The sequence below is a fragment of the Branchiostoma belcheri genome, unplaced genomic scaffold (genome assembly GCF_001625305.1).
Source record: "Branchiostoma belcheri isolate BF01 breed outbred unplaced genomic scaffold, Haploidv18h27 scaffold17, whole genome shotgun sequence".
In the NCBI taxonomy this organism is placed as follows: domain Eukaryota; kingdom Metazoa; phylum Chordata; class Leptocardii; order Amphioxiformes; family Branchiostomatidae; genus Branchiostoma; species Branchiostoma belcheri.
In genome coordinates, this window is record NW_017803157.1 from 588,150 (window position 1) to 602,913 (window position 14,764).

Consider the following 14,764-nt stretch of genomic DNA (forward strand, 5'->3'; position numbering starts at 1 on the left):
AACCTGTGTGACGTACAAGCCCTGTCGTCATGTAGATGTTATGCTCCAGATGTACGTACATGTATATGCATACCCAACGTTGAGGCCTTTTCATGAGCAAAACGTCTAAATCCTGGATGACCTTCTTCTTTTTATGGAACAAATAAACTTTCAAAATATCTAGTGAATGGGACGGTCTATGGAGAACGCTAAATCTAACGCGTCACTCTACAAATTCATGCGATCGAACATATCAAACAAACCCTGACAGAAAATATACAGAAACAGGTGCACAACAAATGTCAACGGCCTTTATTTAGGTTACAAAAACAGGAATTAGAGTTGTAATTACAACACGGCGTGAAGAAGCCCACAAAACCGGTTCTCTCGAGTCATTAGTACCAACCAAACCGCGACAGGGATCTGGCAATTATTCGCGATTCACGTAGAGTCACTGAATCTTTACGTTGAAAACTCCAAACTATAAAACACCTTAGTTAGGTGTTGTGTATGTGTGTGTGTGTATGTGTGTGTGTGTGCGGGGGATATCTCAAGATTCGTAGGTGACAACGTTTTCCCCTTAGGGCTATATGGTCGACAAATCTGCATAATAAAAAGGTGACATCTCACCAATTAAAATAGGGGTCACCCGCGCCTTAAAATCCCAGTACGCGCCAAGACACCAGTAGTGCGAAAGTGTCTCTCATCGGAAGGACGTTTTCTCATTGATTCTACTGAAAGACACTTGTTGGAGAACACACTGTCAAGATGAGGTAAGTTTCGTATTCAGGCTAACTAAGCATATAGTAGAGACCAAAATGTGTGCACTGTTTTAGGGGATCTTTATATGTTATTCGACTGTATTTCCAAATGTCGTCGACTGTATGGTTTGATGGTTAGTGTTATAACAGGGACACAGCACCATGCCTTAACTATCCATCTGTTACACAGCACAACACTAGCAGAGTGTTGATGTACACTATCAGTCTCAGTCTAGCATTTTACTCATAGTACAAGATAGGACATTCTAACCACGCTTTGTTGTAAGAACGAACGTACTCTGTTTTTTTTTTGCCTGGTCACATACGTCACGTAGATACTTTACAAATTAAGGACATTCTTGAGACAGTCGTGGATCGGTTGTACAAACTTCTATTGTCTTGTGGGTGGAATAGAAGTTGTCATGGACAATTTTCAATGTTACCTAGTTAAAAATCTCACGAGAATAATACCGTACGACACATCTTGTCGCACCCTTGCATAACGAGTGTTCCCACGAGACATTTTCTGCTATGGTGACATCCGTCGTGTTAACTGCAGTGTCATAGATTATCCTCTCATAACATTGACGCCGCTCATAGTATTTTGGACTAGGTAGTTGGTAAATTGGCAAACGCACTTATGTGGCACCTCAGTCCGTTGATTTAGTCGTAGTCATGATAAAGATCCAACGAGAACAAAACTCGTCCGACGAATGTGACCGCGCCTTTACCGAGTGTTCCCACGAGACTTTTTCTTATCGTATATGGTGGAATCTGCCGTATTAACATCTGCCTGGGCGGTGACTCAGATTACCCCATGATAACATTGACACCGTTTGTAGTATCCTGAACTACATGTTTAAGTATTTGGTACATTGGACAATGCGGATATGTAATGCTTCCGCCAGGTCTTGGCAAAAAATGGCATCACTTCCTTGTTCTAGCGACTTCTAGCTCACTAGTGTGTTGTTCGTGGAAGAAATCAAGGTGGTCTGGTATTTTCCCTTACTGAACAATACGGTATAAATCGGTGGTCTCCCTAATGTTTTAGCATATTAGGCTGGTATTGAGTCGTAATGGCGAGATATCAGTTTGCCTATTAAGGGTTGTTTATTATTAACGGAAACTTTGTCCAAAAAAAAAGGCTTTCATCAAAATCAAGTTTCAAAATCTCGCTCATTTCGACAAAATGCTTTCTTTATCGAATCAGCATTAGATAAAGTTACTTTTTCTTATGTTGAGTTGAAACTGTTTTAAGATTCAATGCCATTTAAGATACCATGCGGACTACCTTCTACACTAGGTTTGTTTCGGTTCATCTTAGTGATCTTAGGACGGTAATACATTTAAAGCGTTCGGGAAAATGGAAACTATGTTTGCTGCTTCATCAAAAACTCTATTAAGATTATTATGAATATTGTTGGAATCATGTCAAGCTCACGTCCAGAGGGATATTCAGCATTTTAGGGCGTTGTGAATGTAACACGTTATCTATTTTCCCCCAAAGATATACATTTTTTACCTTGCCTGTTTCAACTTATGACTAAGATCCTGTCCGGCCGATCCTGCCATTTTAGTTTCCGGTAGACACGCCCGTCATAATTGATACATTCCCTTTTCTTAATGTAGCAATTTTTGTGTCAGAAATGTGTTGTATATAATACTATCCCTTGCGACTAGTTTACAAGCCAATGTTAGGAGGCAAAACCGCTACATGACAACATCAGTTTACGCTAGCGGCTAGCCTCCTTTGCAGACTTGTGGGGCGGCGGCGTTAATTTCTTTTTTTCCGGGGGACGGTTTTGACGCCGAGGGGGTTTGCCGCGAAGAGCGGTCGGGCGGTGAAACCCTCTCTACCCGGCAAATTCCCTCGGCGGCAAAACCGTCTCTTCATAACTCGCGTAGCTCACCGAAAAAAAGGAACACCGCCGCCCCACAAGTTTGCAAAAGGGGCTAACTTTGCGCCTCCTTCGTTACCCGGCTGGCAGCCATATTTGATTTCCATGGCAACGATTGACGTCACCGGCACGTTAAGACAACTCGCCGACCGACTCTTCGACATTTCTCGTGTCTCGTGAGTCGTGACTTGTCAAGACATGATTGATATGCACATAGCTATATATAGTTTAGTCGACCTTATAGTAACCCCATCGAACTCATTTAACTTGAAAATGACGGCACGGTGCCAACATAGATGCATGTTCTAAATACTGGGTGGGATTTGAACGACGGCATTTGGTAGAAAATACACCTTTTCGACCAACGTTTTACCAAAATGACGTTGTTCAGAACTGACCCGGTGTTAAGAACGCTTCATACCGTAATTTAAATGTGAAGTGAATTCTTTCCTGAGCGCAAAACTCTGACAGCGTCCTGTCTAGGCAGTCCGTCTGCTAATGCGGAGCTAGAGCTGCAGCTGACAGAGATAAAAAAAAAGCCTTTTGATCAGCGTAAGAATTTAGATGAGCGTCAGAAAACGATCTATCTTTATACAGAAAGTGGCGTCAAAAATATGTCTCTGCTTTCGTAACCACCTGTACTAGTTCTACTGTCCAATTCCGATAAAAAGATTAAAAATATATTCCATAAAATTTGACGTCGGATTATATCACTTATTGAGTCGTGTTAAAGTTCATGACCATGTTACGCAAGCACGTCGGCAGAACGTACTGCGCCTGCGCAGAACCCTGGATTTTCGCGTTTTTTGTTGGATGTTTGGTCATCGTTGCATCAGAATTTTGCCTGTTGCAGAGGATATTTTTTCCGACATAACATTTAAAACCTACTGACGGAGTGTTAACCTTATATGCGCTAATACGACCTTATATGAGACGTTCTGCCGAAGTGCTATGCACAATACATTACGGGTTTCGCGCAGGTGCAGTACGTTCTTCCGACATGCTTGTTACGCATGATATTTGCATTGATTACATCGTGCCTTCTTGTAAACCAGTAGACACTTAACATTTTACAGATTATCTAATCGGTATCATTCGTGTTGTAATTACAGGGCATGCCATGTTCTCCTCATCTTGGCGTCACTGACTTTAATTGAGTTATCGTACACACAGGGTAAGTTCACACACATTCAGCTAATATGGATATTTCGCACGTCATACTAGTTATAATATTCTTTGTAGTTGTGAACAAAATGCATAAAAAAAAACGCTGACGAACTGACCATCATTTCCTTCATATTTGATTTTGTATTTTCATCGTTTGTAACGGTTCCTCGTGGAATCATTGTCTATCCACGGTATTTCATTTATCCTTGTTACAAATGTGTAACAATTGTACATCTTCATGTACTATTATTATTTACTTGAATCAAAACATACCATTATACAAGGGACAGGGCATTAACAGTAGTGATAAGACTTGTAGTATTTATCTATTAAACAACGTATTGTAGTTTTTTTTTAGATTATTCATTTGAACATACAACACAATCAAAAAGATATTCACTCGGTGGATTATTCCGTAGTTATCGCACCTGACCAGGGTCTATCTCACCATATAAACCTCGGGGTGGGCATGAACCCTTTATTAACGTTACAATAAACTCTCCCAGAAACGTGTGGCGAAATCAACTTACCCGACACCATTCGTAGCGAATGTGAGGCGCCGTTCGAAGTGGGTGAGACCTGCCGCTTCACGTGCCGGCCAGGGTGCCGGAGACGGACGGGACGCTTAACCCTAACCTGCCGGATCAGACGGGGCCGCCCGAAATGGGTGGGAAGGCGACTGAGCTGTTCATGTAAGTCTGAATCCCTCTAGACACTAATATTGCTCAAAATGTCGCTTTTACCCCTGCACTTTGTACTTACATGTCCTCAGTGGTGAATGGAAACAGGTCACAGACCAGACTGAAGACCTGCTAAACAATAAACAGAGGAACTGATGACCTTGTACTAGTAACTTGGTCAGCCAGCGACGCTAGATACCATATTGTATTATCAAATCAAATTGCAACTGTACTATTATAAAAGCGTTGTTTTTGACATTTAGAACGACAATGTGGCAACACTCATTAGTGACTGAGAGTTCGCAGTCATTCTCACTGCTACCCCAAACGCCTGACTCTTCAGATAATTTTTTTATCGATTGCTTGATTTATTTGAATTTCTTAATGTTCTACGTGAATGTGTAACCCAAATCATCGACGTAAACTGCCGTTGTGTTTAGGCAACTCATGCAGCAGCAGGCCTACCGTACCCAACACTAGCGTCACCGGGTGTGCATCTCCATACACTGCTGGAGAAACCTGCACCTATCAATGTAATGCGGGGTTCACCGCAGGCGGAGGGGATGCCACAAGGATGTGCGATAACGGACAATGGGGCGGAAGTAACCTGATCTGCAACGTTAATAGTGAGTTGTTTATTATCTCCTGGTAAACGTACTTTAGGTAGGGCTTTCTGTTTGTTTGTTTGTTTGTTTGTTTGTTTGTTTGTTTGTGTGCGCTCGCGCGCGCGCGCGCGTTTTAGGCTCCTGACACACACGGCTTAGAGCAACGTGTGCTTGGCCAGACATGAAGGAGCTTTTGAAATCTTGGGAACGTTTGTCCATGGAAACAACAAGTTTGACTAGGGTCTTGCCCTGTACTTTGTGAATGGTCGTACATCCTCAAGCTTGAGACAATGGGAACCATGTACACTGCGCTTGGCTAAATCGTATGTCGTTACCGGTCAAGATTCACACATCGTGTCGTTTGATGGGCACTGCTTTGCTCAAGCACCTTCTTCATGAGATCGCTCATGTCTCTTTCGCTTTTCAACTTGTAGCTAGTAATGTACACATGTATATGATGTAGGAGTATGTGTCTGGTATGAATTGCAAGTCCATGTTTGCATGCCATGATCTTAGGGAGTATGCGTTTAGAATGAATTGCAAGTCCATGTTTGCATTCCATGATCTTAGGGTTATATTGATCTATGGTTCTTTCAGATTCTCCTGATTTTTAATTGTTGGCGAGGATGAGTAAACAGAAACGATAATTGTAACAATTTTCCAGATGATCAGTGCCCCACCAGACCTACCGTAGCTAACACAGACGTCACCGGCTGTACGCCCCCTTACGATGCGGAGGAGACCTGCACCTACGCGTGCAGCTCGGGATTCACGAGTGCAGACGGCGACAGCACAAGGACGTGTAGGGGCGGGGCCTGGAGTGGGACAGACCTCGTCTGCGAGAGTAAGTTGTTTCCACCAGACAAATTAACTATTGGGGGGCATGCAATAAGTAAAGCAAGATAATGCAAATATTCATGTTCTCAGCATGTTGAAATTGTAGAAACAAACAGTTCGGGGAAAGACATATCCTTCCGCGGAAGGGTACTGTTTTTGGTTTTGTTGGTTTATATATTGTCACGGTGGGTTTGGTGGAATATTCCTTTAATTTTCAGTAGATAATTACTTATTGGGGTCCAGATAATGTGGGTTATTTTTTGTTGTATCTGTTTTTTCTGATGTTGAAATAAAATAATTGTAACGTGACATTCATCTCATGAACGAACTCTAAAAATGCAACGTTGCAATATAGCTGAAGATGTTTTCTCTTGCTGGGTGAACAAATGTATTTGTAGTAGAAACATTCTCCTAAATTTGTTTCCAGGGGAGCCTGCCTGTGGAAACCCGACTGTGTTGTCTGGAGACTCTGGTTCCTTCACGAGTCCGGGATATCCCAGCAACTATCTCAACAACCAACGGTGTTCCTGGAGGATATCGGTCTCTCCTGGGAAAGTCGTTGCCATCAGGTGAGAAAACCCACCACTAATACTTAACTGAATATTGTATAATCCACGGTTTGTCGTATTGTGATCATAAATGTATTACTAAATGGTGAACTTTGTTGATATTTTAACCTCTTGTTCACGTGACCATGTGACGTCTGTAGCTGAAGAAATATGGCGGATGCAGTCTGAAAGCTTCTTTGCTTTGATCGTAAATTGTGAGAATCAGTTTTAGTCCTTTTACTTTATCTCAACAAAAATGAGTTAAGGGCCATAGCGAGGGGATAAAACTTGATTTTCATCATCGCTATCTCTTTTTCTTAACTTTATTTGCAGTTTTGAGGCCATGGACATCGAATCTCATCACCACTGTAATTATGATTACCTAAATGTGCACGACGGCTCGACATCGGCCTTCCCGGAGTTGGCCAAACTGTGCGGCAACAGTGCCGACCAGGTCCTCACGACCGGAAGTGACGCATTCCTGTTCTTCAGATCTGACGGGTCCGTCACTAAATCCGGTTTCAGCGCATCCTTCCGTGCCGTGGATCCGCCTAGTAAGTATTCATTACTTACATACAGTCTAACCTGCCAAGGAGACCACCTCATCAAGCAGGCCACCTGTCCTGCCTAACTTGGCATAGGGCTATGAGTGCACATCTACGAAATGTCACATGTGCCCGAGGATGGTAAAACACAAATTTAATAAAAAAAACATAGCCTAGACCTTCATATGGTACCTCACTGTTCAGTTATACCATAGTGTTCAGTTTATATGTATTATATATATAATTTTGTTTTATATTAATTATCAACAAATATAATTTTCATCACAATGATGCACATTATCAGCAGTTGTCCACAGAGCTGAATTAGGGGAAGCTTCTTTGTACTGTGTACCGTGAACGCTTTTACCATTTTGTGTGTCTCCAACAACTTCTTTCCAGCTCCAGTACAAACCTGCAGTCCCGACCTGTTCACGTGTGAGAACGGAAACTGCGTCAGCCACGGTGTGAGGTGTGACGGAAATGACGACTGCGGTGACGGAAGTGACGAGGCGTCAGAGCAGTGTCGTGAGTATTCCAGCACTCTCTCATATCGTCTCATTTCACCTCATCTTCTCTATCGCTTAGTCTAATCATTTGACCGGTGGGACCCCACAGGCGATCTGATAACCAGCTTTCTTAACCCTTCTCGGGTTTCCGTTCTTTCTAATGTTTCACTTTTTGTTGTGCCGGTAAATTTTCTGACATCACCCTCTTGTCTCAAAGCTGCCAAATTTTATTTATTACCCGTCTTTCTCTACCTGCCTGGACTGTTTCTTGTATCGTTTTGTTCTTTTTCAAGTTGCATAAGGCAAGACGTCCAATGAGAGTTGGACAATTGAAAACCACAGGAAAGATCGAAAAGAATCCGTACAGCTGTTTGGATGTAAAGCACTATAAAGTCTGATCGTATTTCTTATCTGATGTGTGTTGTAACAGAGTCGGGATGTGGTGGTCCAAGCTTCCTACGAGGTGCCTCCGGCTCCTTCGAGTCGATGAACTACCCCAGCGCGTACTCCAACCGCGCCAACTGCGAGTGGAACATTTTCGTCCGAGACTCAAAGGTCATCCAGTTGACCTTTGACGCCTTTTCCCTGGAGGGAACTCCCCCGGCTTGTTCTTACGACAAAGTCACCGTCTTTGAGAGTGGACGACAAGTCGGTAAGAATATGTTATGCTTGCATATATTTTGAAATTGTCATTCCTTCAAAAAAAAATAAAAGTCTTGTTCAGATCAAATCTTGAATTTGTACTGTTTTAATATTTCACATATGCTTAAATTTGCCTCATTTTACCCGGTTTTTAACAAGGCTGTCCAACGTTGGTTGACTTATGCTGCCGGTTGGTTGTTTTTAATTTGTTACAGCAATCGGTTGTGGTAGTAGCGCGCCTAGCTACGTCTCGACCACCAATGGAATACGCGTTCTGTTCCGATCCGACGGCTCCGTTGTTAGCACTGGATTTCTTGCAACATTCGCAGAGGTTGACCCATCAGGTAAATCGTTTTATCAAAGTTGAGTTTGATTTATGGTCATGCTTTTCTTTTGACGCATCAGATTTTATTCGACTATTGTCCAGTTTTTGTTGCTTGACTAAATGTAATCATGTGTAAATGCATGCTGGGCCCCATTGAAGAGCAGCTTCTAGCTAAATTGACTACCCAGCCGTTTTATGATAAAGTAATTAAAGTTAAAACTTTCGATCGAACCAAAGGTAAATTCTATCACCTAGAGATTTCGACCGGTCACTCTGATCATCTTCGGTAGACTGAAGAAGACCAGAGGAACTGGTTACCAATTACTTTTGCTTTGCGGAAAATCCAGTAGTAACACCGATGTTTCCTCCTATCACTACAGTGACCCTCCCACCTCCTGGCCCTACACGTCCCTCGCCGGGAGCCTGTGGAAACCCAATCGCCCTGCCGGGTGACTCTGGCTCCTTCACCTCTCCACAATACCCGAGCCGCTACCCAAACGGCGCGAGGTGCTCCTGGACCATCTCTGTCACCCCGGGAAAAATCATCGTCATCAGGTAAAACTTCGTTTGAGCCCCTGTGAATAATTATGAGGAGCTCGAATCGTCCAGCTGGGTGTTTTCATTGATATTTTAAGGGAGAGGTAATAGTCATATTATATATCATAAGACATAGGTCTAGGTTACATGCTTGAAGTTCTAACAACTCCATGAACTCTTAATACTGCAAGCACATGAACATAGTTCTGATAAATAGACATACACGATATTTCAAGAATAACGTGTGCACTGAAATAAGTTTCGTGATGTACATCAGTTCGCCTGGCTAAACTGCACACTGAGGTACCATATGAAGGTCAAGGCTATTTTTAAAATCAAAATTGTATTTTTTTTTACCATCCTTGCACATGTGACATTTCGTAGATACTCATAGCCCTATGTTTAGGCGTTCAAGGTATCTATCTTGTCCACAGGTTTACATCGTTCAATTTGGAAGAAGGGACAGGATGCAACTACGATTCCCTGGCCTTACATGATGGAACAGACCGAAATGCTCCTCTTGTCAAGAAGATGTGTGGTGCTCACTGGAGAGAGGTTGCCACGAGCGGAAGTGACGCATTCCTGCTCTTCACGTCGGACGGGTCAGTGACCCGGACAGGCTTTTCTGCGACCTACGCCGCCGAGGACCCACCACGTGAGTAACATTTCCCACTCAGCAACAGCAGCATGTTCATTTCATGTTAAGTCGGTGAATGTTAGACATCCAGTTAATAGGATACGCCCCCAAACAGTTACTCAAGCAACTGGATACGACATTTTATTAATTTATTTATTCAAACAACAAAGTACAAGACATGGTACAAGACACAGAGGTGGAAAATCTAGCCGAAGCTAATATTTAATACGACATTTTTAGTTGCCTAAGTAACGTTTTTTTTTAATATTAATGTTAACTTAAGTCTTGATTCCACCAAAACAACGTTAACTGCACACAGTTGAATACCATGATTTAAGAATAGATGTATATTATGGCAGATGACCACCAGAAGTGATGATTGTTTGTGTCTGACAAACCCTGTCCCTACGGCTCACAGCTACGGGACCGAGTAGAATAATAGAGAGTATATTACGCTCAAGTGCTGAAAAACTGAATTGTTGTCCACTGATATAGTAGTACTTACATGTAAAAACAGTCGGCGACTCTCAGACTCAGAGGCTAAATTGCATTTCTCATATTAACATTTGCCATATTTGCATTCCTGATCTTTCACAGCGACGTGTTCCCCCTCCGAGTTTACCTGCTTTGATGGAACCTGTGTCAGCAACGGGGTCACATGCGACGGAAGTGACGACTGTCCAGACGGAAGTGACGAGTTTGGGTGCAGTAAGTTTAGGCCAATATAAGCATATCCTGTATCTGTTGGAGCAGTGACACATCATGATGCTTTCAGGTCTACGTACAATGAATCCCATTCAAGCAAGCTTAAAATTACTAATCACGGTGTTTGCTACTGTTAAAAATATTTTGCATAATGTTAACAAACAAACAAACAAATATATAATCCAATATTTAAGTCTTGTTAGGCAAGAAAGTTGGGATGACCCATTATGCTTGGCTTAAGAAGCGAGTTGGAAGCTGCATTGTAATAGTACTTGACAAGACACCATAGTTAACCACGTCTGGATAAATTCCCAGAAGTCATGGGTCGTCATCAGAGGCGGGATAAGGCGTATCCCAGAATTCTCTATAACCTTTGATCCACAGCTGGCAATGCATTGTGGGATATACCTGATGCCTCCTCTGGGACATCATAGATTGTCTGGGTGCTCTGATTACTCTACATCGTACTAACTGAATATCCAACCACAAATGTGTCTTGTTAGTTAACCCGGAGTCATCCTGCGGAGCTCAGCCCATCCACCCTGTGTTCCCGCCGCTGAACCGGATCGTGGGCGGGGAAGGTGCCGTGTCCAGCAGCTGGCCCTGGCAGGCATCCCTCCAGACGTCCTCTGGCCACCGCTGCGGCGGGACGCTCGTCAGCCCACAGTGGGTCGTCACTGCTGCACACTGTGTGGACGACAAGTAAGGGCACACTTAGATTACAAGAACATAAAGTAATGGGGAATCATCATAGATGATCACAAACAACGTACTGCGAAGAAATCATTGTAACGAACGGAAGGCACTGCTGATGGCCGGCTATAACAGTCAGTCATTTGGCTAGTTATTATGCAGTCATTTCAAGAAACATGAATGCAGTGTGCGTTTGGTTTCGAAGTTTTCGTCTGGAGGTCTCACGAGCAGTGATGAAATACACAATTTCGTGAATAGCTTATCTTATGGGAACATTACATGGCTTATGGTGCAGTAATCTGTGATATTTGTTTGTTTTTTTTTTAGTCCCAACCCAGGACGCTATACTGTCGTCCTAGGCATGCACCACAACTCCGGTATCGGCGACAGTGCCAAGCAACTTTTCAGTCTCGAGCAGGTAATGCGCCTAACATATCCTGCGTGTGTCGAGCTCGCTCGGAATCTTCTCCATTGCTCTCTGTCTTCCATCTCTGCAATTGGTTTAGGTTCATTCCACTGTCAGCTTCTAGCTGTTTAATGTAAGTCAAGTGTGGTCTTTCACGACTGCTGTTTCCATGACTCGGGTTCCGCAGTAACAGTTTGTGTACTACCTCATCCCTTTTCCTCCAACAGTGGCCTGAAAAACGTAGTCCCCCTTGCCATAATGTTTCAGCAATCGGCGGTATATTCTTGTATAGAATTTTCTTCCATATTACTTACCATGCAACTGTACATAGTCCTCATAACTTACACAGGAAGTCATTGTCATCGGCCCCACATGTACGTTTCCCTACAAACAATCCAAAACACCACAATGGCCTATGTGGGAGCATAGCAACTTCATCTAATGTCTTATTTTGATTTACCTTAGGTGATCATGCACGAGAACTACCGCCCCTATCCGGTTCCCAATAGGGATATCGCCCTGTTGAAGCTGAACCAACCGGCCACCCTGAACCAGTACGTGAGGACAGCGTGTCTGCCGGACGGGTCAGAGGACGAACCTGCAGCGGGAACCACGTGTGTCATCACAGGGTGGGGAGACACCCAGGGTAAGTGTAACAGTGGGGGTTCATAGGCTCTACCAACTGCCCCGGCCGACGGGTCTAGACCTTTCAGCCGAGCGTCGGAGTCTGAACTGGTGCTCGGAAACTCAGGGCATACATGAATTTTAATGCCCTTAAAAGGGTTAATGACCCGGCCGAGGTGTATATAGGTGTATAAAGCCTTGCCATTTGCTGTAACCACCGAAGAAAACAACCAAGTGAGCTAGAGCGGGATTCTGTTATACCTCTGCCTTGCTAGTCTAAACTAAACCGGCCTGTTTAATATGGTTTGGAAGTATGTGTTTCATATAGCACAGATTCCTTAGTATTAAATATTATGCACTGCCTTGCAGGTACTGGATTTGACGACATTTTGAAGCAAGCTCGCGTGCCAGTGGTCAGCCGCCAGGACTGTAACAATGCCTATTCCGGCAGGGGCAGCGTGATTTCTGAAAACATGATGTGTGCAGGCTACCCAGAAGGAGGCCACGACACTTGTCAGGTACAATTATGGCACTTCAGAGAAGGTCATCATAATACCTAACTTAATGCACCTTATTTGCACAAATGGGAAACTTACATGCTCTCGTGACCCCATAATTGCACACAGTTACACAATTACACTGAGGTTTTGAGTGGTAATATAAAGAGGTAATATAATTACTTTCTTTTCTTCACACAACAAAAGTACAGCAACTTTCTTAAGGTTTATAACTAAGCATGCACGTGGATGTCGAAACAAAAGAATTAACCAGCGTACCAGACTAGGAATAAATGAAAATGTTGAGTTTGGCGTATCACATATACTACTTGTTCTATGGTCTAAACATTCTTTGATGCATTTAGCTATTTATACACAGAAGGGTTACCTCCTTGCAGAATGAATTTATCTATAGCATGGGATGTAACAAATTCTGTTGTGCAAGTGGATGTGGTATGGATACATTGATAACTGAGGGTAATACCGTATGTATCTCCGTGAATAAAATGTAACGCTGTGGTTGCAGGGTGACTCCGGTGGACCGCTGGTGTGTTCCCGCAGAGGCACCTGGGTACTGGACGGCGTGACCAGCTGGGGGGAGGGGTGCGCCGTCGCGGGATACCCCGGGGTTTACACCCGCGTCAGCGCCTTCCTGGACTGGATCGACCAGAAGATCAACGCAGCACGCTAGATCTGCACCTGATCTTTCAGAACAGACTGACAGGACCTTTTCTATATATGGCAAGGCCCTAAGCTCCGCTGGCAATTCGTTCGCTATACCGTATGATCTTGACTATTTCAAATGTGGTTCAGTCACTCAATTGCAATTACATGCATTTTCCTCCATGGTAGATGCATGGCTAAACTGGGAAGTTGCCAGGTTACCTTGAATGTGTATGTGTGATTATTGTTATGCACAAACAAAATGTACCCGTGCAAATTTATAGCTCTCAGAGTCTTTCAAATTTAACCAACCATCATGGCGCCAGCCTGTTACGTCACGTGACGTGCAAACACGTTATTATAATAATGCTAACGTCTCACTATATTGTGTCATTGGCCTCATCATATAACGTTATTATACAACGTTCACTATGTATATAATTATCATAGTTAATTATATATTATATATATGTTTAACAACGGATTGTCTTTTTATGGTGTCGTAAAATGAAGAGAGTACACATTTGGTATACAACTAACATTTTAAGTACCCATGGTAAGAATCGTAAAGCTAAGAGTAAGAAGCAAGAAACGTTAGAGTTGGTGTGTTTTGTTTTTCTTGTTATTGTTGTTGGTGATGATTAGCTTTACATCAGATACAGGGAAAATTATTAACCCCAGCTAAGGCTGTACGGAGATTTCATTTCTACAGATTTCTAGTGATCACTACTAAATACGGGCTTAACAATTACAAGACATCGTTGGTGTATTTTATGTGTATTAGGGTTTGACAAAATATTACTAATATGACAAAAATTGTATTTTAATATTTTTTTTCAAAACATTGCAGTATATATATATACGTACTGATGAATTAAGTCAACTATATAAACGACTTGAGGTTTGACAAAAATTAATCCACAATTTCTGTTTGTTTAATTAATAATGCGCTAACGCATTCCTACATACTTATTCTGGCTCCAACAAAGGATATCTGCACACTAGACGATGTGCCGTATTGTATGCTAACCCAGATTTGAAAAAAAATAAAACGCTTTAAAAAGCACGCTATGTGACTACCGGTATATGTCTTAAGTTTGTGAATAAGGATATGAACGACTAGTGACATGTCTGGAACATGAAAGATTGTTTTGTTACTGGATTCCAGTGAACCTGACCATTGTTTCAACATCCCGTAATAATCTAAAGAAAACAAAATTTAACATACTCCATGACTTGTTCAAACTGTCCTAATGTCAATTGTAAACATCATCATCATGTCATAAACCTGACGTACCTTAAACAGGATATCATTAATAAAAGGCTTTTGGGAGATCTCTGATCAAAATGGCTCCAGGCTATTCCGGAGTTTTACAAACTACTCACCTATCTATTGATAATCATGTATTCCATCAATGAATTATTCCATACGTATCATGTGTTACAACCTGGCTATATAGGTAACAGAATGGTGGAGGCCAGTATCATTTGGTATCAAATCCCCCATAA

General features: G+C 42.5%; 1 protein-coding gene across 1 annotated transcript; it reads left to right on the forward strand.

Annotated features, from left to right (window-relative positions):
- Positions 1–624: 624 nt before the first annotated feature.
- LOC109466666 (CUB and sushi domain-containing protein 1-like) lies at positions 625–14,101 on the forward strand. The gene is made up of 18 exons (XM_019764401.1): positions 625–752; positions 3,751–3,812; positions 4,312–4,497; positions 4,926–5,111; positions 5,755–5,934; positions 6,355–6,496; positions 6,809–7,029; positions 7,420–7,545; positions 7,957–8,178; positions 8,384–8,512; positions 8,874–9,048; positions 9,465–9,685; positions 10,265–10,375; positions 10,876–11,074; positions 11,393–11,483; positions 11,937–12,117; positions 12,465–12,613; positions 13,119–14,101. The coding sequence occupies exons 1-18, from the start codon at positions 748–750 to the stop codon at positions 13,281–13,283; spliced, it is 2,751 nt and encodes a 916-aa protein (XP_019619960.1). The 5' UTR covers positions 625–747; the 3' UTR covers positions 13,284–14,101.
- Positions 14,102–14,764: the final 663 nt, after the last annotated feature.

What these genes read in the sequence shown, in the direction of transcription:
- LOC109466666 (XM_019764401.1), top strand. An exon ending in CGCAGAGGTTGACCCATCAG is followed by an intron (nt 8,513 to 8,873) that starts GTAAATCGTTTT and finishes CTATCACTACAG; the next exon opens with TGACCCTCCCACCTCCTGGC. An exon ending in AGGGTGGGGAGACACCCAGG is followed by an intron (nt 12,118 to 12,464) that starts GTAAGTGTAACA and finishes ACTGCCTTGCAG; the next exon opens with GTACTGGATTTGACGACATT.